Here is a 24915-nt window from a genome sequence, read left to right as displayed (position 1 = left end):
GGCCGGACCAAACACATAGGTTGAAGCTCAACCACTGAGCCACGGGCCTGGCTGTAATGTCTATTTTTTTAAAGTGTGATGAAAATCTTTCCCAAAGTCTCTAAGTAGACTTCTCACCCTATTCTTTGGCCCAGCTTTTATCAGATGCCTATGACTAAACCTAAAACTGGCGAGAGAAATGGACCCACCAAACCTAGCTCAGACCAATCATGACTCTGGAGAGGGAGCTGGGACTAGGGCTGGGGCCTGCCGCCTCTAAAGACAGTGCCTGTCGGAGTAAGATCCAGCTGAGATGGACGGATGGGGAGAAATGGCTGTTGGGTAGGCAACCACCCAGGTCTGCCACATGTTGCCGCCTCCTACTTTTTAACTGTTTTGTGGCACAGTGGGCTTTGTAAATGGGGGGTGCCTGACAGTGATTCCTTCAGCCCTAGGGGCAGCCAGGAGGCCCCGGGATGGCCAGGGTACCCAGCTGATTGCTTTTACCATAGCAGTCTCTTCTGTTTACCATAGTGTGCAGTGCAATTTAAAACATTTTCCTACGATTTAAAAAAAAAACATTTTTATTGATTTCAGAGAGGAAGGGAGAGGGAGAGGGAGATAGAAACATCAATGATGAGAGAGAATCATTGATCGGCTGCCTCCTGCACGCCCCCTACTGGGGATCGAGCCCGCAACCCCGGGCATGTGTCCTTGACCGGAATCGAACCTGGGGCCTTTTAGTCCGGCCGATGCTCTATCCACTGAGCCAAACCGGCTAGGGCTTCCTATGATTTTTAAGAGGAGGAGAAAGTGTTGAGCTCTGGCCTAGTATTCTTTAATAAATTCTCCTATTCAACTTTAGGTGATTTTAAATTATTTGCTCCCTCCAAATTATTTTTTAAACTGAAATGCACTTTTATTTTATTTATTTATTTAAAAATATTTTATGGACTGATTTGAGAGAGTGAGAGATTGACTTGTTGTTCCACTCATCCATGCATTCATTGGTTGATTCTTATATGTGCCCTAACCAGGGATCAAACTCATAACCTTGGCCCTAGCCCTGTGGTCGGCAAACTGCGGCTCGTGAGCCACATGTGGCTCTTTGGCCCCTTGAGTGTGGCTCTTCCTAAGCCTTAGGAGTACTCTAATTAAGTTAATAACAATATACCTACCTATATAGTTTAAGTTTAAAAATTTTGGCTCTCAAAATAAATTTCAATGGTTGTACTGTTGATATTTGGCTCTGTTGACTAATGAGTTTGCTGACCACTGCCCTAGCCGGTTTGCCTCAGTGGATAGAGCATCGGCCCATGGACCGAAGACTGAAGGGTCCTGGGTTCAATCCCTGTCAAGGGCACATACCTGGGTTGTGGGCTCTATCCCTGGCCCTGGTCAGGGTGCCAGGGTGCGTGCGGGAGGCACTGAGTTGATGTGTTTCTCTCACATGGATGTTTCTCTCTCTGTTTCTCCCCCTCCCTTCCACTGTCTCTAAAAATCAATGGAAAAATATCCTCAGGTGAAGATTAACAAACAAACAAGGAAGACACACTCACAACCCTGGCTTATTGGGACGATGTTCTAACCAACCGAGCTACCTGGCCAGGGCTGGAATGCATTTTTTGTTTATGCTGTATATGGCAAATCTGGAGTGTGGAGAGAGAACTGGAGTGGGGCTAGAGTGGGAGCTGATACTGGAGTCCAGGCATGAGAGGAAAGCAGGGTATGTGTGTGGGTGACGGTAGTAAGTGGCCTGATTCCAGATATACTTTAAAGGTATTGCTGACAGACTTGGATGTGGGATGAAAGATGAGTCAAGGATGACTTCAGGAAGAGCTGTCATTTTGAGTTGGGTGAAAATGTTTCTGGGGAAAGAATGCATGCTAGTTGCCTATTAGGTGTCCAAATGGAGATATTGAGTAGACAATTGGCTGTATGTGACAGGAATTCAGGGAAGAGGCTGAAGAGGTGAGGCTGGGAAGCATCTGGGTAGATATGGCATCTGCAGTCATAAGAATGGAAGGGAGCACATGGAGTGAAAGCAGATATTACTGGGGCAATCCAGTAATAAAGGGAGAAGGGGAGGGGCCAGCAAAAGAGAAGAAAAGGAGGTAGGAAGGAACCCCTGAGCGTGGTTTCCTGGATGCCAAGTTTAGAAAGTGTGTCAAGGAAGGAGTGACCCATTGTGCCAAGTGCTGCACATAGGCCAGGTAAGATGAGGTTTAGCAAAGTGGAGGTCACTAGTGGTATTGATTGACAAGGGGAGTTTCCCTCCAGAGGGGGAAATTGAAAGCCTGGCAGAAGAGGCAGAAAGGAATGGCAAACAGTAGGCAAACCTCTGGAGTTTTGCTGTGAAGTGATGCAGAAATGGGAGGGGATGCAGAAATGGATGGAAGTGGTCACTTAAAATTTTTTTAAAATATATTTTTATTGATTTCAGAGAGGAAGGGAGAGGGAGAGATGGAAACATCAACGATGTAAGAGTATCATTGATCGGCTGCCTCCTGCATGTCCCACACTGAGGACTGAGCTGGAAACCAGGGCATATGCCCTGACTGGGAATTGAACCATTACCTCCTGCCATAAGCTGACACTCAACCACTGGGCCATGCTGGCGGGGCATATTCACTTTTTTAAAAAAAATATATTTTATTGACTTTTTACAGAGAGGAAGGGAGAGGGATAGTTAGAAACATCCATCAGCTGCCTCCTGCACACCCCCCACTGGGGATGTGCCTGCAACCAAGGTACATGCCCTTGACCGGAATCGAACCTGGGACCCTTCAGTCCGCAGGCCGACGCTCTATCCACTGAGCCAAACCGGTCAGGGCTCACTTTTTTTTTTTTCAATAGAAGAAATTAATATATGTTGGTGTGACAATGAGAATAATACAGAGAAAAGAGTGATGGGAGAAAACGGGGTGAATTGCTGGGGAAATAGAGAAAGTAAGAGAATAGGATTCAGTGCATAATCGTAGGAGTTGGTTTCAGTAGGCAATTTATACATAGTCACAGGAGAGAGGCAAGTAGGTGGGTAAATAAGGTGATGTGAGCTTTTGAGTTTACTGATCCCAAGATTTTCTTAGTGAAATAGGAAGCAAATTCAAGAGTAAGGATTTGTTCCCTCCTCCTTTTCTTCCTTCCCTTCCTTTCCATTCCCTTAAAAAAAAAAAAGTAAGGATGGGGAAGGAAGTCATGGAGGTTTGATGAGAGTAAAAATATGACATAATTCTTCAGGCTGTTGGGCGAAGCCAGCTGAGGGATATTTGAAACCAAGTTGAAAAGAATGTGTCCAGAGCTACATTTTGCCCTGCGAGATTGGTCCCTCTAGGCGCTCCGTAGTCTGCGTCCGTTTCCTTGGAGACGGAGACCCAGCTGAAGCGTCTGGTCTCCAAGGGAAGTCTGAGTGGCCTGAGTTACCACGCGATCCGCGCTGAGACTAGGAAGTTGGAGAAGACGAATAAGTAGGCACCCCAAGAGATCGGTGCCCCACGGACTCCCCCGACTCTCCTTCCATTTCCCCCAATGGCGCATGTCTTTCCAAAGTAGGTAAAAGGAGTACCGCGAGGTGGTGAAGTGCGCATGCATCGGCCTCCCGCCCACGGGGTGGGGGGGGGGGTTCTCTGCGGTCTTTTGCCCCCCACCCCCAACCCCTTCGCCCACAGCTCCCGAGCCCCGCCTCTCCCTGGCGCTCTCTGGGTTCTGGCTTGCCTGCGTCCCTAGGAAACTGCGGTTTTGGATTCGAGACCCCACGCCTGTTTCATGTTTGCTGCTTGCACCCCCATGGGCTGGGAATGATGGAAGGTCTTTCCCGCCCTAACTCTTTTCAGACCTACCGACTCTAGGAGTCGCCCTACAGTCCCCAAGTCCCAGACTCCGGTGAGTGCGGCAGGGGCTGGGGGAGGAGGGGAGAGGTTCGCTGATCCTGAGCCCGCGGTCCTGCTCTCCCTTCCCGCGGAAGCCACAGTCTTAGGTGGTAGAGTCCTGAGATCTGAATTCCAAGCCCTGCTGTGTCACACATTTGTTCTGGGACCGCGGCATGCCTTTGAACCTCAGTTTTCTTACCACCTTATCAGAATGTAAGGGTGTAGATATATTGTGCTGCTCTCTTATTTACCTATGATTCTATTCTGGTTCCCTTTGGGTCTTTTTCATGCCTTCTGTTTCTCACAGTTCTCAGCACCTCACAGCCTGGATGTGCTTAGGAAATTCAGGCTGGCTGATAAGAGTGATAGCTGACATTATGGAGCACTTACCACATGCTTTACAAATCTCTCTCAGAATTCTCACACCAACCTATGGAGGTAGGTTTATAATGAGATCCAGTTTGCAGATGAGAAAATTGAGGCTCAGAGAGGTAAAGTCACTTGCTCAAGGTCACTGATATCTATAAGGGGGGAAGCTGGAATTTAAAAAAAAAAAGATATATATTTTTATTGGTTTCAGAGAGGAAGGGAGAGGGAGAGAGAGAGAAACATCAATGATGAGAGAGAATTACTGATCGGTCGGCTCCTGCATGCTCCCTACTGGGGATCGAGCGCACAACCCGGGCATGTACCCTTGACCAGAATCGAACCTGTTAACCCTTACGTCTGCAGGCTGACTCTGTATCCACTGAGCCAAACCGGTTAGGGCTGAAGCTGGAATTTGAACCCACAAGGCTGTGTGACTGATTTTGTTTTGTCTGGTAGGATTATGTTTCAGGGCAGCGGTCCAAACATAAAATCAAGCCCTCCACTGCGCTTCCAGTCCTGCAAACCAGTGGCCATAAGAAAACCAAAATGAAGCCTTGGATTAGTGACCAGCCAGGTGAGCAGAGGCACTTTGGGCTGGTATGGGAGTTGGGGATCAGGTAGAGTGAATGCCCTTGGCCCTTGGTGACTCCATTTATTTTAGGGGAGGCTCACTGCTTTAATCAACAATCCTCAGATATCCAGTATTAATTCAGAAGCGTATATCTCATATATGTCAAAGGACATTTGTGCATCTGGGCAGGAGGAGGTAATCTTTTCTGCATGATTATTTAGGGACCTGGGCTCCTTTGCCTTGTGGCTATGACATTTTGTAAGGCCTTGACATTCTAAGCAAGAATATGGATGATTTTGTGGGCAGTTGTTTTTTCCCCCCAGGGCCCAGATTTGAAGTGACACAATATCACTTCCAGTCAGTAGCCATAACTCAGTCATCTGACCACTCCTAACTACAAAGGGAGATGGGAAATGTAGCCCAGCTGTGTGTCCAGGAGGAAAAGGAAATAGGGTGTGGTGAATTCAGGATCATCTCTGCTACATCATTGTCATGCCTTTCCAGGGGAGTTCTGAGGCCTTGCCAGGCAGACACGGCTTCAGATCTTGGCTCTGCCTTTTACTCTCTTGGTAAAATCATTTATTCCTCTGTGCTTACCTGATAGGATTGTTGTGAGAATTAAATGAGATGATCTCTTTAAAGCATTGTTGCTCAACCTTGCCAGATTCAACACTCCTTTTAATAACAAATATTTTGTAATATTCCTATAGTCTCCTGAAATAAACTTCATAGATAATATAACCTACTTACATATATAACAAAGAAATAATATAGTGCCCTAACTGTAAAGAAAAAGTAAAAGTTTTTTATAGTTTAATAACGTATTTCAATATGTAAATGCTCAGGTTGGACTCCACTAGAAGATATGATAAAGTCATCAGAAGCTTACTCATAGATGTAGAGCAAGCATGTCAAACTCAAAGGCTAACACGGGCCAAATAAACAAGGTTTAAGTTTATGTGGGCTGCAAAAAAACAGAAGCTTCAATTTTCATAGAAACATAGGATTATTTCGATAGAGACATGCTGAATACAAAGGGCTGAAATAAATGAGTCATTGTTAACATAAAATAATAGAACATTTTAATAAAAATTAATATTTTGTCTTGAACATTAACCTACCAAACACTGAATAACTGCACAAATTAATAAGCGTAACGCAAATAAAACTATTATTCTTGTTCTCTGAAAGCGAAATATTTCCTGTTGTGCACACCAAACAAGTCAGTCCAAGACTAATGACGTGGCAATCAGCTGTTCAAATATTCGCTGCTAGTATTAGTGGAGAGAAATGGTGCGCCTGCGCGTAAGGCTTGTAAGAGAAATGAATGCAACACGATTATAGTAATCAGTCATAAGCGAACGTTGTAGTTCGTTATTAGTAATTATGTATAACAGGATATTGTAAAAATTAAGTTACGAAACTTTTACTAAAACGTTTTTTACATGCCGTTATATTGTCTGGGCTGCAAAAATATTCATTGTGGGCTGCATGTGGCCTGTGGGCCGCGAGTTTGACATGCTTGATGTAGAGAGTCCTGGTGGATGTAACAGTTGCAAAGGCAGACTGACATGTGGTAGGATCCTGGGACTCTAATACCAGGGGGATTTTTCATTGCTGCCATGATTTACAAAGTGGTACCCATCTTTTGGTAAATTCCAAACAAAACAAAGCATGATCTTTCTCTTGATTGTAGCTGCTTCCTTGGAAAATTCAACATTAGAGTAAACCTCTGCAAAATATTCTCTCTCTCTCTTTCTCTCTCTCTCTCTCTCTTTTTGTCAGTCCTCACCCGAGGATATTTTTCATTGATTTTTAGAGAGAGTGGAAGGGAGGGAGCAAGTGGGAGAGATAGAGAGAGAGGGAGAGAGAGAAAGGGAGAGAGAAAAACATTGATATGAGAGAGACACATCAATTGTTCCCACATGAGCCCTGACCGGCATCAGGGATTGAACCTGCAACCCAGGTACTGCCCTTGACCAGGAACCCTTGACCTTTCAGTGCGTGGAGAGACACTCCAACCATTGAGCCACATTGGCCAGGACCCAACTGATTTTTGGCAAAGGTGCAAAAGCAATTCAGTGGAGGAAAGAAAGCCTTTTCCACAAATGGTGCTGGAGCAATTGGAAATCCATAGACAAAAAAGGAACCTCAATTTAAGTCTCACAACTTACACAAAAATTACCTTGAAATGTGGAGAAATAAAAATTAAATGCAAAAGTGTAAATCTTTTAGAAAAAATCATAGTGGAGAAAAATCTTTGAGCCAAGGAAGGAGTCCTTAAACTGTACACAAACAGCTTGATCTATAAAAGAAAAATGAAATAATAAGTCGGGCTTCATAAAAAACACACCCTTTTGTTCTGTGAGAGACTTTGTTAGGAGGATGAAAAGACAAGCTTTAGACTTAGAGAAAATATTTGCAAACCACATATCTGACAAAGAACTGCTATGTAGACTATATCAAGAATTCTCAAATTCAACAGAAAAACAATTCAGTTAGAAAATGGGCAAAAGATATAAAGAGACATTTTACTGAAGAGGATATACAGATGATAAAACACATGAAAAGCTGCTCAATATCATTATCCATTAGGAATATGCAAATTAAACTACAGAGGGATGTCACTGCATACCTATCAGAATGGCTACAATGAAAAATGGTGATAACACTAAATGCTGGGAAAGGGGAGAAACTATCATGCATTCATTGCTGGTGGGACGGTAAAATGGTTCAGCCATTCTGGAAAAGAATATAGCAGTTTCTAACTAAACTAAACATGCAATTCCCATAATAATCCAGCAATTGCACTCTTGCACATTTATTCCAGAAATGAAAACTTACGGTGCATGAATGTTTCATAGCAGCCTTATTTATAATACTCCCAAACTAAGAAACAACCCAGATATCCTTCAATGGGTGAATGGTTAAACAGTCTATGGTCCATCCATACCATAGAACATCAGTCAGCAATGAAAAGGAAAGAACTATTGATAACATTCAATGATTTGGCTGAATCTCCAGAGAATTTTGCTGAGAAAAAAAAAAAAGCAGCTAATCCCAGATACATACCACAATTCCATTTATATGATGTTCTGGGAATGACAAAATTATGGAAATGCAGAAACCATTAGTGATTGCTAGCAGTTAGGGACAGGGGTGGGAAGAGGATGGTAAGGCGAGGGAAGTGGGCGTAGCTGTAAAAGGCAGCATGAGTGATCCTGCGGTTAGGGAACTATCTTGCCCTTAAAAAAAAAACGTTTTCATTGATTTCAGAGAGGAAGGAAGAGGAAGATAGAAACATCAGTGATGAGAGGGAATCATTGATTGGCTGCCTATGCACCGTTAGGAAGGAGGGAATCATCAACTATGGCAACTGCTGCTGAGAGGCTAAGAAGATCGAGGCCTGAGAAATGACCCTAGATTAAGCAGAATGAAGGTGCTGAGGACCATGACAAGTGCTGAATCCATAGAAATGGAAGTTGGTCGAGTGGGTTCAAGGAAAATGGAAGGAGAGCACATAGGTAGAGCAAGTACAGGCAATGCTTCTGAAAATCTTTACTGTAATGAGAGTGGAGCCCTAGCCAGTTTGGCTCAGTGAATACAGCATCAGCCTGTGGACTGAAAGGTCCCAGGTTCGATTATGGTCAAGGGCATGTACCTCGGTTGCAGGTTCCTCCCCTGCCCGGGCCCTGGTCAGGGTGTGTGCAGGAGGCAACCAATCAATGTGTTTCTCTCACTTGGATATTTCTCTCTGTCTTTCCCTCTCTCTTCCACTCTCTCTAAAAAACAATGGAAAAATATCCTTGGGTGAGGATTAAAAAAAAAGTTTAATTGAAAAGAAAAGATAAATCAGGGCTGCTACCATTAATGAAAAGAAATAACCATTATTAAAGCTACAGATCTTTCTAAGTACTGAAGTTCAATTTACAAACCTCATTATTTTTATAAATACTTATAAGAGGGATTTTGGAACTTGGTTAATTAAATTCCCCTATGTCCTTTAAGCCCCATTTAAAAATTTAGTATATTTATTTTCATTTCTAAATAGTTCACTTATCTGATTAACAAAAACCATTGGGTATTTAAACAGTTTTTGTACATCTAATAAAATAAACTTCTAAATATGGATAATCTTATATTTTTCATATATACATATATTTTTTTATTGATTTTAGAGAGGAAGGGAGAGAGAGAGATAGAAACATCAGTGATGAGAGAGAATTATTGATTGGCTGCCTGCAGCATGTCCCCTACTGGGGAGGATTGAGCCTGCAACCCAGGCATGTGCCCTTGGTCGGAATCGAACCTGGGACCCTTCAGTCTGCGGGCTGATGCTCTATCCACTGAGCCACATGAGCTAGGGCATCATCATTGATGTTTCTATCTCTCTTTTCCTCTCCTTTCCTCTCTGAAATCAATAAAAATATATTTAAAACAAAACAATAATTACTACTAATAAAGTAGAAAAATCAGTGACCAGCAGCTATGGTGAGAGGCAGCTACCTGGCTGGGTATTATCATGACAAGCAACTACACGTGCCAGAGTATGTAGCAAGCTAGACTATGTCGCAACACAGCTACGCACGTGGCCATTTCCATGATAGGTAATAATAAGGGACAAAACACAATATGGTCTTGAATGGAAAGAGCTTAATTATTATTTTTTTAATACATATTTTTATTTTATTTTTATTCAGAGAGGAAGGGAGAGGGAGAGAGAGATGGAAACATCAATGATGAGAGAGAATCATGATCCGCTGCCTCTTGCATGCCGCACACTGGGGATCGAGCCCAGAACCCGGGCATGTGTCCTGACCGGCAATCGAACCGTGACCTCTTGGTTCATAGGTTGATGCCCAACCACTGAGCCATGCTGGCTGGGTGAGCCTAATTGTTTTTTAACCCCATATTTATTTACTTATGTTATATTTACTATGTCAATGCATAGCAAAAAGTTTGTAGGAAAATGCAAAAAAAAAAAAGAACCCCTAAAATCTGGAGGAGTTGGAAGCAGAGTCAGAGGCCATGGTGACCCCTGTCCACCCCGTCCCTGACAGGTGGATACTAGACCTGCATGGGAACTGCTGCAGGGACGGGAGCCCGCCGCCCACCAGGGCCTGCCCTCCCGTGCGCAGCCCATTCTGGGAATAGACAGCCCTGTGACTAGAAGGATCTTCGTTTTATTGAGACCAAAATATCATTCCCTGTAATTATGACCTTTGGGTCATGATTTGCCTTAAGAGTAGACACATATGTCTAATCCTAAGTGTATACGTTCAGCTGGTCCTTACTTAGCCAAGGATTAGCCCCTGAGGGACCCGGAAACTGGATTGGGTGATTTTCCTGAAAAACGCAGAGAATGACTATGCTATGGAAAAAGAAAAACAAAGGAGAACAGTCAAGCAATATACTGTATTAAAAGTTATGTGACTGTGGTCTCTCTCCAATTATTGACCCTTCTTCTTGTGATAATGTGAGATGGTACAATGCTACGTGATGAGGTGTAGTGAGGTGAGTGAAGTAGGCTTTTTGAGGTAGCATTTGGCTACTACCGACCTGATGATATGTCAGAAGGAGGATCATTGAGCCACGATGATGTCATGTCTTCCACCCCCAATTTAATGCCTTTTCCATCTTGACTAAGCGGTTACCATGCACGGTGGCTGTACCTTGTGCAGCCTGAGGTGCGACAGCAAAACCAGCACAGATTTATTTTTTCTTCTTCACAATTTCATGGGTAGAAGATTCGTTGTTATAGACCTTAGCAGCCTCAGTGTACGATTTTTTTTTCTTTCCTTGATGAGAATTTTCATCTTTTCACCTAAAGGAAGCACTACATGGCTTCTCTTTGGCACATCTGAATCGGCAGCATCACTTCTAGTGCTTTGGGGCCATTGTGAAGTGAGGTGAGGATGACTTGAACACCCACTGTGACACCCACAGTGGACCTGGTCGCCCAGATGGCTGCTCAGCGACTAACGGGCAGGGGGCATGTGCCGTGTGGAGATGCTGGACAGAAGGACGCTTCACGCCCTGGGCGGGATGGTCTGGATGGTGTCGTGAGATTTCATCACGCTTCTCAGAACAGTGGGCACTGTAACACTAGGAGTTGTTTATTTCTGGAATTTGCCATTATATATTTTTGGACCCTTGTTGACTGTGGGTAACTGAAACTACAGAAAGTTAAACCGTGGATGGCGGCGGGGGGTAGGGGACCGGGTACTGTACAGATAATTCCTAACGTTCACACAAAATTATTTTAACTTCATCACTTTAATACTTAATATTAAACTTTCCCAGGGCTGAGGGTATTGATTCATTAAAGACGGAGTATTTTTATGAAGTGAACTGTGTTGCACGGAGGCAGAGGCTCTGGTGGGGGCTGCAGCATTCCGGTGACCTGTCTCATGCCCTGCGTGCAGGACTTGCCGAGAGGACCCAGCGACTCTCAGGACATGCCCTCCACATGTCTTACTTTGATCAGAATTATTCTCCTATCTTCCTTTTCTGGCAGGACCACACCGCTTTTATAGGTATTTCAGAGACAGCCAGTTGGAGTTCTGTGTAGCTTCTGTGCTGATGGCGTGGTCCTGATCCCAGTGCTCAGGTCATTATAACAGTGACAGCTGATACTGTGTATTCAGTACTCGATGCGTGTTAGGTGCTCTTCCAAACACTTTAAAATGTAGTAACTTCTTATTTAATTTCCATGACAACCTGTCAGGTGGGCATGATGATGATTTCTATTTTGCAGATGGGGCAACTGAGGGACAGAGAGATCCTGATTCATGTCCAAGGTCACACAGCTGATACAAGGCAGAGCCTGGATTCAAACCCAGGCGGCCTGGCTCATTAGTTCTTGCTCTTGACCCTTACCCTGTTTGAACTTGCCTTTGGCCGGGTTGGTGGGAGAGATTGGGGGCACATGGCTGTTTCCTGTTCCTCTCTCCCGCCTCTGTTCGTACCCACAGTCACTGGGTATGTGGAAGTTGCCTGGGCTTTACTGAGGGATATGCATTTCATCCTTTGTCTCACTGTCACACATTGTAAAGTTGTCCGTGGCTCGGGCTGGGGCTTGGACCATCTCTCATGGATGGTGCATTCCTTGGGACCTGACCCAGGCCTGCTCATACCCCCTACTCTCTCTGCCCTGTACCGTGCCCTAGGGCATTCCAAGTCTCCCACGTTGATGACATGCCAGCTGGGGAATCCACAAGACCCGTGCAGAGGGAAGTTGGACTCTGGGAAGATCAAGCTCCGGCTAATGAGGGTATTTGGAGCATCCTCCCAAGGTGCTGGGGCCCCCAGGGCAGGGGCATGGGGATGGCGGTAGCAAACATGCGCCGGGCACTTGTGGAAAACCATCAGAATCCCTTTTCATTTCCGGGCATTAGGAACGCAATCTGTGGCTTATTCATTTAAACATTCCCAGTAAATTCCTTTCATGGAATACACTGCATTTTGAAACAAGGCTTAGAAGCTTACGGTTCATTTTTCTACATCAGCTGACACAATTTTGGATAATTAATTTTCTCATCGTCCATTGTTTTACATGGTTGGGACAATGTTTCAAAATATTTGAAATGACTAAAAGAAGGAGGGGGCTTTCATGTCTACAGCAAGAAGTAAAATACTAAATACTGTAAGTACGAGCGAATACTATAGAAGAATTCTTAACTTCTCCAGGAAAGTGTTTAATAGCTCAACGAGCAATGACTGCTATACAAAGAAATAGGGGAAAATGTATTTGCTTTGAAACCTTTTTACCCCTTTAACCTTCAGTTTTTTTTTATTAGTTAAGGTATTACAAATGTGTCCTCATTCCCCCCATTAACCCCCAACCTCCCCCGCTAACCTTCAGTTTTGCAAAATGATTTAGAGGCCGTCCAGCATTCTTAAAGGAGAAACTCATATTTCCGATGTTATTTTTATCCTGACTTTAGAAGTGTTCATGTATTTTTGTTTGATAAAAAACGTGAACTTGGACAATTTGGCTCTAAAACCTGTGCTACCAATTTCTGATACTGTCTCTTGTAGTCATTCATTTGTTTACTTAGTCAACACATATTTATGGAACACCCATGTGCCAAGCCCTGTTCTCAGTGTGGGGATTCACCCGTGATTTGGCCTCTGACATTAGGTAGCTCACATTCTACTGGGGGAGACAGACAGTAAACAAGACAAATATGTAATACTGAGGCCCAGTGCACGAAATTCGTGCACGGGTAGGGTCCCTAGTAGCTGCCGGCCATGGCCTGCCTCCCCCAGTTGCTGGCTGCCGGCCGTGGCCTCCCTTTGTTATGCACCGTCCTCTGGTGGTCAGCACAAGTCATAGTGAGCGATCAAACTCTGGGTCGGTCAAACTCCCGAGGGGACACTTTGCATATTAGGCTTTTGTATATATAGATGTGTGGTGATGCGAACTGCTATGAGGAGGCATAAAGATAAGGTTAGAGGGCTAGAGAGGCACCGAGGAGGGAGTGACTGTGACTGTTTTAGATGGGGTGGTCAGGGAAGGTTGCTGAGGTGGTAATATCTGAGGGAGGAAGGTTTCAAGTAGAGGAACCTCAGTGCAGAGGCTCTGCGGTTGGTGTGAGGTCAGTGTGGCTGGAGCAGTTGATGAGGGGGAAAGATGTTGGGATGCGAGGATAGGGGGGAAAGCTTGTATACGGCCCTGTAGTCCATGATTACACTTTGTGTTTTTACTCTGAGTAAGACAGGAAGACCCTGGAGGCTTATGAGTAGAGCAGGGAAGTGATCTGACAGATTTTCACAGGAGTCCTTGGGGCGCTGCTGCTGTGGAGAATGGACTTGGGGAGACGAGGGGAAACAGGAAGGGAGCACAGACTACCCATGGGTTTGTCCTTGGAGGTGGAGTAGGATCCTCCTCTGCCTCTCAGCCTCAGGACAATTATGTATTCAATCCACAATGCTTGAGAGAGTGCCTGCTGTGTGCTAGGCACCATGGCTGGTGTTGGGGACCCAGCCATGAACATGGCACTAAGAATTTGTACTGTTACGGGGCTTGCACTTTAGTGGGGAGAAACAATAAGTGGATTTTATTTATTTTTTAGTTGTGGTTAATCCTCACCTGAGAATATTTTTTCCACTGATTTTTAGAGAGAGTGGAAGGGAGAGGTAGAGACACAGAGAGAGGAAACATCAATGTGAGAGAGACACATCGATTAGTTACCTTTTGCACTTGCCCAGACCGGGTGGAAGATGGAGCCTGCAACAGAGGCATGTGCCCTTGACCTGAATCAAACCCACAACCCTTCAGTCTGTGGGCCAACGCTCTAACCACTGAACAAAACTGGCTAGGGTGATAAATGAATGTTAAAAACCCAGGGAATAGGTCCCCATCAGTGTATTCAACCCATACTTCTGGAGCTCTTGGTAATGTCCCATGTGCTGGCTGTCACATTTTATGTTATTTATTTTTATTATTTTTATTTTTTAAAATATACTTTTATTGATTTCAGAGAGGAAGGGAGAGAGAGATAGAAACATCAGTGATGAGAAAGAATCATTGACCGGCTGCCTCCTGCACACCCCACACTGGGGATTGAGCCCTCAACCCGGGCATGTGCCCTTGACTGGAATCGAACCCGGGAACCCTTCAGACCGCAGGCCGACGCTCTATCCTCTGAGCCAAACAGCTAGGGCTGGCTGTGACATTTTAGTGGGGGACACAGGAAACAAGGTAATAAGAAAAATATCTGTTATGTTGATTGGTGATAAGTCCTAGGACAAAAATACATTGGAAAAAGGGAGACATAATTATAAACTATAATTAGCAATTACAGATTGGAGTAAGGGTCAGGAAGGAAGCGAAGAAGGGTTTCTACTCTAGATCTGGTGGTCAGAGAAAATCCATTTCTAGGGCAGAGGTCTGTAGTGTATCTAAATGACTGGGAGCCCTAGCCGGTTTGGCTCAGTAGATAGAGCGTCGGCCTGAAGTGGGGTGTGTTAAAAGTAAGATTCCTGGTGCCAACCCCAGTGATGCTGGCTTAGTGGACCTGAGACTTGGAGACCGGCATCTTTCACAAGACGCTCTGGTCCCTGTGGGCCATATTTGGGTATTTTGGTGTGGAGATGTGGAGGCAAGATAGTGGAGGGGGCCCTGGCTGGTGTTCTCAATGGTTAGAGCACCGGTGCATGGGTTTGATTCCCGGTTAAGGGCACTTAGTGAGGTTGCAGGATCATCCCCAGCCCTGGTCGTGGCATGTGCGGGAGGCAACCAATCGATGTGTCTCTCTCACATCAATGTGCTCTCTTCTTTCTCTCTCTCTGTCTCTCCATCCCTTCCTTCCACTCTAAAAATCAATGGAAGAAATCTCCTCGGGTGAGGAGTAAGAACAACAAAAAGATTGTGGAGTGGTTAGGAGCCAAACTTCAAGGGCAACAGCTCTGCTGTGTGTGACCTTGGATAACTGACTGAACCTCTCTCACTGTTTCTGCTTCTGTAAAGTGGGACGAATAATAGTGCCAACTGAGATAGTGTGCTTAACACAGTGTTGGGCACATAATAGGTTTGCCCTATTACTCTTTTTAAAAAAATATATATTTCATTGATTTTTTCCCCCCAGAGAGTAAGGGAGGGTCTCTCCATCCCTTCCTTCCACTCTAAAAATCAATGGAAGAAATCTCCTCGGGTGAGGAGTAAGAACAACAAAAAGATTGTGGAGTGGTTAGGAGCCAAACTTCAAGGGCAACAGCTCTGCTGTGTGTGACCTTGGATAACTGACTGAACCTCTCTCACTGTTTCTGCTTCTGTAAAGTGGGACGAATAATAGTGCCAACTGAGATAGTGCATATAACGTGCTTAACACAGTGTTGGCCACATAATACGTACATAGGTTTGCCCTATTACTCTTTTTAAAAATATATATATTTCATTGATTTTTTTTTCCCCAGAGAGTAAGGGAGGGGGAGAGGGATAGAGAGTTAGAAACATCGATGAGAGAGAAACATCATCGATCAGCTGCCTCCTGCACACTCCCCACTGGGGATGTGCCTGCAACCAAGGTACATGAAAGCGGTGTGGTCCTGCCAGAAAAGGAAGATAGGAGAATAATTCTGATCAAAATAGGGCATGTGGAGGGCATGTCCTGAGAGTCGCTGGGTCCTCCCTGCGAAAGTAATTAAGGATAAATGAACATAATGATGTATATATACAAAAGCCTAATATGCAAAGTGTCCCCTCGGGAGTTTGACCTACCCAGAGTTTGATCGCTCACTATGACTTGTGAGCAGGAGGGCTTTCTTTATTGTCCTATCAATAAAATAGAGAGTTAGAAACATCGATGAGAGAGAAACATCATCGATCAGCTGCCTCCTGCACACTCCCTACTGGGGATGTGCCTGCAACCAAGGTACATGCCCTTGACCGGAATCAAACATGGGACCTTTCAGTCCCCAGGCTGATGCTCTATCCACTGAGCCAAACCGGTTAGGGCTGCCCTATTACTCTTATTATTATCTGAGGAATATGAAAGCTGAGGACTAGTAAGGGAGGGGGGTTCTAGCAAAGGACAGAGAAATAAGGAAAAAGAGAAGGAACGAAGAAGAGGGCACATAGGTATGGCAGAGGGCGAGGGTGAGAGCCAGTGCGAATAGCATCCGCTCCTGTTCACTGAGTGCATTCTGAGTGTGTGAGACTTGCTACTAAGTGGCTTGGTTGTGAATATGATCTCGCTGATTTTTTTTACAGCAGCTCTCTGAGTGGGTAGCAGTTATCTATGTTTGAAATCAGTATAGTGGGGCTCTGGGAGTCTAATTTGCCCAGTTTCCTGTAGGTGGTGAGTGCCAGAGTGGGATTTTTGTTGTTGTTGTTAATCCTCACTTGAGGATATTTTCCATTGATTTTTAGAGAGTGAAAGGGAAGGGAGAGAGAGAAAAACATTGATGTGAGAGTCACATTGCTTGGTTGCCTCCTGCAGGAGCCCTGACTGGGGGGCCTGGAATAGAACCTGCAACCCAAGTATGTGCCCTTGACCAGGAATCGAACCCAAGACCCCCGGTGTGTGGGCTGTTACTCTAACCACTGAGAAACACTGGCTAGGGCCAAGAGCTGGGATTTGAAGCAAGGTATGTCTTGGCCTAACATACATGTCTTAATCACTTTGAGGTTCAGCCATGCCTTGCAGCTTTAAGCCCATTCAGTTCCTTGTCTTAGTGTAGTGAAAAGACAGGCATAGTCAGAAGTCCGCCTTTCCAGTTCTGGTGACCCCACGCCCTGGCTGTGTGACTTTGGGCAAGTCACTTAACCTGTCTGAGCTTACACCTATCAATAAAATAGAGTCGTGAACATAGGGCTGTTAGAGGATGAACTGATACCATGTGCCATGTACCAAATGAGGCACACTGTGCAACCCATAGTAGGTCCTCAACAATTGTTACTGCTGTTATTATTGTAGATTATTGTACTTGCTGGGGGTGACTTAAGCCCTTAGTAAGGGTTCGCGACCCCTGAAAATACATCCTGCCTATCAGATATTTACATTACGATTCATAACAGTAGCAAAATTACAGTTATGAAGTAACAAGGAAAATAATTTTATGGTTGGGGGTCACCACAACATGAGGAACTGTATTAAAGGGTCGCGGCATTAGGAAGGTTGAGAACCACTGCCTTAGACCCTCACTATTTCCCCAGGGGCATTGTATGAAATGAGAGATTACTCAATTCAGCTGCCTGGTGAAAAATGTTAGCGATCATCATCCACTCTGCCTCCCTGCTTCTCCAGACATGGCCCATTACCTCTGCCACCTCTTTACCTACCTGGGGCATTTTCTATTATAATAATTATTACTACTATATTTCAGTGATTTTAGGCAGCTATTGATAATAAGTCGCACCTTTATTTTATTTATTCACTAATAAAATATTTGTCAAGTAGATTGAGACAGGCATCAACTGTAAGATGCATCCCTACTTTAGAGAAGTAAAATTATGGGAAAATGGGCATTTCAGAATGGATGAAATAGTTGGCGGTGCTGTGACCCGCTGACAATGGGGAACCGCCTCCCAGCATGGGTTGCATTTACCAGTCGAGGCCACTAGGGGGCGAGCGTGCGGCCGGAGGGAATTGGTCCCTGGGCTCGGGGATGCGCAGGCTTCCGCGCCCTGCGCAGCACCACCTCACATCCTCCTCCCTCCGCCCACAGTCGTTGCTCAGGAGCCGGCGAACCGCACTCCAGGAGCTCTGCAAGCAGGAGGGCTTTCTCATCAAGCTCAATCACGACCTGATCACGACCATCAAGGACATGGAAGACAGCTCAGCCCTGAAAACACGCGGGATGCTGCAGCAGCAGGACATCTTTGGGGTGAGGCTCCACCTTGGCCCTGCAGCCCCGCCTCTGCCCTCTGCGCCTCGGTCCCGCCCACCATGCCGCCCTCCTGAGCGCTTTGGCGCCCTCTCCTGGTCTCCTGGCCGGTTGCACAGCTGCTGCTTCCATCTGGAAGATACATCTCTTACACACTTGGCCCCACCTACCAGGGCTTTGGAATCAGACCTGGATTGGGGGGCTCATCCTAACGTCAGTACTTATTAGCTGCGAGACTTTGAGTTAACCTCTGAGTGGTGTAAAATGGCTCAATAGCACCCATTCCAAGGGGTGGTTGTGGTGTACTTGGTACACACCCAGTAGATGTGCAAGAGACGGTAGCTGCTGTCATCACCAGCAGCAAATACTTACACAGTGCAATACTAAGCGCTTTGTCTATTCTCAAGCAGCCTTACAACAACCCTGTGGGCTGGGAATTATTATTATCTTTATTTTACATATGAAGAAACAGAAACATAGGCTAGGTGACTTGGTCAAGGTCAGTTTAAGGTCACCCAGCTAGCAGGGTCTGTGTTCCTTCCACCAGCTGTGATACCACTCTCGTCCAGTGATGGCACTTCCGGTCCATGGGGGTCCATGGGTTAAGAGTGAGTGACTTTGCAGAGAGCCCAGGGAATGTCCTCAGCCTCCTTAGGACAGGCTAGGTGAGCTGTGGTGAGAGGCTGAACGTTCACAGGAGACCCAGGAATTCAGGATGAAGAAGAGTCGGAGAAAATGGTTTAATGGAGAAGTGCTTCTCCTCTCTGACTGCCCTCTGCCCAGGGTGAAGAGGGAGTGAGCTCACCTGAGCCTGTGAGATGAAGAGAAAATTGAGTCTTGTGAACTCGGTTGGTCTGCTCAGGCTGCTGTAACAAAATACCACAGACCAGGTGGCTTAAACAGCCAAAATGTGTTTTCTCATAGTTCTAGCCCAGTGGTTCTCAACCTTCTGGCCCTTTAAATACAGGTCCTCATGTTGTGACCCAACCATAAAATTATTTTCGTTGCTTCTTCATAACTGTAATGTTGCTACTGTTATGAATCGTAATGTAAATATCTGATATGCAGGATGGTCTTAGGCGACCCCTGTGAAAGGGTGGTTCGACCGCCAAAAGGGGTCGCGACCCACAGGTTGAGAACCGCTGTTCTAGAGGCTGGACGTGTAGGATCAAGATGCCAGCGGGGCTGATGTCTGGTGAAGTCTCTCTGCTGGGGGTGTAGATGGCTGTCCTGCTGTGTTCTCACATGGCCTTTTCTCTGTGCTCACATGGAGTGAGAGAGCTCTCTGGCGTCTTTTCCTCTTCTTATAAGGACACTAGTCCTATTGGACTAGGCCCCCACCCTTTTGTTCATTTATCCTTAATTACTTTCCTAAAGGCCTTATCTCCAAATACAGTCACATTAGGGGTTAGGGCTTCACTATATGAATTTGGGGTGGGGTGGGAACACACAATTCAATCTATAACAGAGACCAAGGAATACGCAGTTATTCGGCCCGAGAAAACTTAGTAGAATATTCTCCAGACCTAAAGTCATTGTCCCTCTCCTATGTCGTGGACTAATTAATAAATTTTTTACATTAATTAATACACTCCCCTGAGTACTTGGGAAACAGTGATCTCAAGCTCTCATTCTAGTGGGGCCCCAGGCAGTGAGAAAGCCATTTGTGGGTACTGATGGGGATGAGGGGCGCAGAGCTTAGTGGATCTCTCTAACCCAGACATGGGAGGATCGGGAAGGCTTCCTGGAGGAAGTGGTGCTGGGGTTGAAACATGCAGACATAGGTGTTAACTGTAGAGAGCAGAAAAGTGTCCCAGGCAGAGAAAATGGGCATAAAAGGCCTGGGTGAGAAGGAGCATGGCCAACTCAAGGAGCCGCATGTTGCTTAGTGTGGCCAGACAGTAAGACCTGAGGAAGGGATCAGGGAGAGAGGAGGTTGGCCCAGGCCGGGGGAGGGGGCTTTGCCAGACAAGGTAAGGGGTTTGGACCTTGTTTACAGGGCAGAGGGGAGCCGTTGGAAAGTTCTAAATAGGAGAGGGACAAGGTCAGTGTTTTTTAAAGAAAGGTCCTTCTGACTGCTGTGTGGAGCAGCACTCAGTTAGGGGTAGCTGTTGTCATATTCAGACACGAGATGGAGAAAACCCGAGTAAGATAGTGGCAGCAGGGATGGAGAGAAGGGCATGGCTGGGAGTGCTGTTTGGGGTATAACAGCCATACCACTTGGTGACATTTTGAGTGAGAGAGGGGAGAAGAGGCTGCTGCCTGGGTTTGGGCCCATGTGCCTGTGTGTGTGTGGGGGCTGATTGGGTGGTAGGAAAGGGGAACGTTGGGAGGGGGTAGGTGACTGCTTTCTAGCCGTGGAAAGGTTCCTGGGCCTGGGAGTGGGACTGGGTTTGAGGACTCCTCGGAGGCAGTGCTGAATTCCCTGAGAGGCCATGCTCTGGGGGGGGGGAGGCGAGCTCACCCCACCACTCCCACAGACCATCATCAACAGCTTGGGGTACTCCAACAAGAAGAAGCTGCAGCAGATGACGCGTGAGCTGCAGGAGTGGAAGGAGAAGGAGGAATTCAAGATGAGCTGTAAGACTCCACGAGGCGAACTCCTCGATCCTCCCCTGGCCCGCTGGGGAGGTCAGCTGCAGGGCCCTCACCTTGTACCTACTGTTCTGGAACCAGCAGGCCCATCTTCTCCCTGCTGAGGCAGATGGGATTGTTAACATCCGGAGCTAATAGCTTGCTTATGGAGTGTTTAGCAGGCCCAGGTCTCATGTGTCTTCATTTTTATGAGCACACACTCAGTCATTGCAACTATCTGTGAGGGAGGGAATAGTCTCCCATTTTACAGATGAGGAAACGGAGGCTGAGAGAATTGAAGTAGCCTGCCGAAGGTTATACAGCTAGCGGCCGAGATCCAGCCCAAGCCTGCCTCTGTTTCCTGCCAAGTTCGCTGTGGGAGTTGGGGCCCGGGCCAGGTCCCAGGTCTCCCGCTGTCTCTCCTTGAGCCTGTGGCTTCATTCCCCTGAGCAGAGGGACGGTGTGGTGAGTCAGAAAGCATCAGCTAGCGGGGGTCCCCGCCAAGGAGGACGGCAGGATAGACTTCGTCTTAATCCTACTGTGGCTGTGTCTCGGGAGCCAGTGTTGCCCCATCTCCCTGGGCTTGTGTTGCAGGTGTGAGTACGAGGAGGCTGAAGTCCAGGGAGGGAGGTCTTGGTGAGGGTCACATAGCAAGTTGTTGACAGAGCTGGGACTAGTCTCGGGATCGTGCACCAGTTTAGTTTCCCTTTCCTGCCCCGCGTTGCTTCTTCAGTGGGTGGAAGACTCTCGGGGGCCTTAGCTTGTCACCACCTCCCAGCCTCGTGTGAGCTCGCGTCAGCCCAGAACCCGATCCACTGGCTAAGGAGAGCTTTGCCTCCTGGAACCCGGGGAGGGGTCCTTGAGGGAGGATCCTGCCTCCTGTTCCCCCTGACTTCTCCAGACCTGAAGCAGCAGGTGGAGCAGCTGAATGACAAGATCAAGAAGACCCAGGAGGAAGTGAATTTCCTGAGCACTTACATGGACCATGAGTATCCTGTCAAGTTGGTCCAGATTGCCAACCTTCTGCACCAGCTGGAGCAGGTGAAGGACAACCAGCAGGTCGGTGAGCCCCTGGCTTTGCCCTGTCGTTCCCGGGGGGAGGCAGGGCCGGTGGCCAACATGTGCCTGCTGCCCCCCAGGATGAGTTGGATGACTTCAATAAGATATGCCGGGTGGTCCTGGGGTCTTTGTCTGATCAGATTCAGATGAAGAGAAAAAAGCGGCTGGGCTCTCTGGTGGTGGTGAGTAGCCAGCGCCGGCACCCAACCCTGCTTGCCTTCCCAGCCTCGGCCTCCAGGCCCCCTGCATGCACTGCTTCCCAGGAAGAGGCATATGGGGCTAGACTCTCCTTCGTTCACAGAAAATCCAGCATCCCATTCAGGGCGTTCTCCTCCAGAAGACCCGGGAAAACCAGAGCATGGCGAAGTACACGGACAAGTACAGAGGAGTGAGTGGCCAGGGCGGTGATGGTCCCCCCCCACCCCCGAGGGAGCAGAGGGGTGGGGAGTCCCCGGGACCTGCGGGAGACAAGCTTGTCCTGACCTGGTGCTCAGGAGTCTTGGACTCCGGTGCTGGCCTCTCTCCTTGCAGTGCCATCACTGTCACTTGCTCCTCATCTGAGAAGGGGATTGGTGGCGGCTTAGGCCTTGCCTCAGAAACCCACATCGCTGGGCATGACCCATTAGCAACATCACCAAGCATTGCCTACGCAACCACATTTTACTGTCACCAGCCACCCCCTATCTTCACCCCTTAATTCTTGTCATTGACCACCTCTCATTACCAGTGTTAATGAGCGTCACCATCACCACCCTTTTGTGTTAATTTCCATGACCTTCATCAGTTACCTTCGCCATCTCCATCGGCCTCATTAACCCTCATGACCAAGCACCGCCCCCTGCTCTGCAGCCTGTATGCGTTCTCCGGGGTCCCCTCACCTCTCTCAGGACCATCAGGCCTTGTCACTGATCTGTGAGCCAGCCCTGCCTGCCAGAGCAGCCCCTCTCCGGAGTCCCGCAAGTCCCTACTCCGCGCCCATTTTGCCCTTCCCTACCTTTGGTTGGGGTCATATGGATTCTCAGTTTCCCCTGCTGTCCCTCTCTCAGTTTGTCAACGAGTTTGAGGAAGAAATACCCGATTTAAGGGCCGAGGTGGAGCGGCTCCGAGTCCAGACCCAGGAACCCCGAGAGATCGCATTTGCAGATGTTCTGCTTCGGAGACCCAAGTATGTGATCATTCTGCTACTTCCCGGGCATCTCCCCTGCCTCTTGCTACTGTATGGGAAGCATAATGCCTGTCCCTTACGAGCATTTATTGCATGCCAGCCTGGTCTCATTTGTTCCTACCAGTGACTGAGGTCGGAATTATTACCCCTCCCCCTTTTTCTTTAAAAAAAAATATTGGTGAAAGATGAATGAATGGACTAGTTTATTTTATTTTGATAAAATAAAATAAAGTACACGGACAAGTACAGAGGAGTGAGTGGGAGTTGGGGCCCTCTCTTTTTTACAGAGAGGAAGGGAGAGGGATAGAGAGTTAGAAACATCGATGAGAGAGAAACATCCATCAGCTGCCTCCTGCACATCTCCTACTGGGGATGTGCCCGCAACCAAGGTACATGCCCTTGACCGGAATCGAACCTGGGACCCTTCAGTCCGCAGGCTGACGCTCTATCCACCGAGCCAAACCGGTTAGGGCATTACCCCCCTTTGATCGAGGAAACTGAGGCCCAGCTGGTGTCTGTCACATAGTGAGTGCTTGTTCCATAGGCGCCGACAGGAGGACTGAGGGTCTGAGAGGGCAAGTAGGAGACACAGGTGAGACAGAGCCAGGTTTCCAAAGGCGTCATCAGACTTCAAAGAGAGCGCTCACCTGAGGGGCCCCAGCATCTTAGAGCTGAGTTCCTGCTCCTCTTGACCTTAGACCTCTGTAGGGGAACACCAGTCCTGTCGGACCCATTCCTTTTTCATTTTTGAGTGTTTGTGTGCATTCGTACGCGGTTGGGCTGCGAGGCTACAGATGGGGCTCCCCAAATAAGTACCAGTGTTCTCAAGAGCAGGGCTCCCCTGAGGACATGCTTCCACACCTACAACCCTGGCACCCCCACTTGGCCTCTCACACCTCTCGTTGCTCTTCCTTACCAGGTGCACCCCAGACATGGATGTCACCCTCAACATCCCCGTGGAAGAGCTGCTACCCTTCTAGATGGCAGGGCCATGGCCACCCTTCCCTCCCTGCTCTCTTCCCTACACCTGGAGCCTGAGTCGTCTCCTTCCAAGACCATATTCCCATTGGTACCCTCCTCGTCTGCCTCTCCTTTCCTCCCTCCGTCCTTTTGGTTTGGGGCTACCACTTGGGCCAGGTGGGAATTTCCAGCCAAGTCCACCACTTCCTTTTACCAATAAAGCTGGATCTGCATTTGCTCTTTGCCAGTGCCTGGGGGAATGGACTTTGTCTTAATATGAGGGCAGCTGTGTTGGCTGCACCTGGGGCTCAAAACTTCTCGAGAAATGCCAGACTGATCCCCAGCCTGAATCTCCGTGGCTCTGTGGCTCCAGGCCGCCCCCTTCCTGGTTCAGTGGAAGCCCAGGTTCCGTCCCAATTTGTGCCCAGTCCTGTTAGGACCAGTGTCAGGGTGAGTTTAATACACTTGGGAACTTGCTGGGCCTTCATTGACAAATGAGCCCCAATAAAACTAAGCATGACAAAAAGGCCATACATTGACAGTTCGTGGTCATGGCCATTGTGGCTGAATCCCACCATTGTAGGTGTGTGGGAAGGGGGCAGGGGGGAGGGAGTTGCCCATGGGTTAGCAGGAGTGTAGGTCTGGGTGACAGCACTTGGTAGGGAGGGACCAGCCCACATACATTTGAGGATATTTCTCATGTGTGTCCATTTTAAGTTACTCTGCCCCTGATTCACTGTCCACACCATATTGTCTGCTAGGCTGGGTATAGTTACCCCCACCTCCTGTGAAAGTTCATCATTATTAGCTACGAGTCGGCTCTTGTATCCGTGGAATTTTGGCAAAGTTTCTGCCTTAGGCAAATTAGGATTATCAGGATTCCAAATCAGCATAGTTGGGGTCATGCGGGTGGGGTGGGGGGGGTGGTCACTAGATAATGAAAGGATCCCATCCGGTTATCTGTCCTTAGTCTGTCCACCATCCTTTATTGGAGCATTGGAGGGCGGCAGGAGTGAGAACGGATGTATGGGGATGTG

The 24915-nt window shown here is 47.2% G+C and overlaps 1 protein-coding gene across 2 annotated transcripts in view; it reads left to right on the top strand.

The window, feature by feature from the left end:
• Positions 1-24128, top strand: part of LOC102251334 (chromosome unknown open reading frame, human C20orf96) — a 26066-nt gene extending 1938 nt beyond the window's left edge. Inside the window, exons 2-12 of one of the 2 annotated variants that reach the window (XM_005874771.2) lie at positions 3220-3527; positions 3813-3861; positions 4674-4791; positions 11958-12061; positions 17962-18120; positions 20601-20700; positions 21596-21753; positions 21834-21935; positions 22055-22141; positions 22800-22918; positions 23838-24128. In XM_005874771.2, coding sequence (XP_005874833.1) covers positions 3508-3527; positions 3813-3861; positions 4674-4791; positions 11958-12061; positions 17962-18120; positions 20601-20700; positions 21596-21753; positions 21834-21935; positions 22055-22141; positions 22800-22918; positions 23838-23898 — 1077 coding nt within the window. In that variant the 5' untranslated portion in view covers positions 3220-3507 and the 3' untranslated portion in view covers positions 23899-24128. The remainder of the gene's footprint in view (positions 1-3219; positions 3528-3812; positions 3862-4673; positions 4792-11957; positions 12062-17961; positions 18121-20600; positions 20701-21595; positions 21754-21833; positions 21936-22054; positions 22142-22799; positions 22919-23837) is intronic. The other variant, XM_014546555.1, reaches the window with a different exon arrangement.
• Positions 24129-24915: the final 787 nt, after the last annotated feature.

The sequence above is a fragment of the Myotis brandtii genome, unplaced genomic scaffold, assembly GCF_000412655.1.
Source record: "Myotis brandtii unplaced genomic scaffold, ASM41265v1 scaffold450, whole genome shotgun sequence".
Lineage (NCBI taxonomy): Eukaryota > Metazoa > Chordata > Mammalia > Chiroptera > Vespertilionidae > Myotis > Myotis brandtii.
The sequence above is the reverse complement of the archived record's forward strand: the minus strand, read 5'-3'. Positions and strand labels throughout refer to the sequence as shown.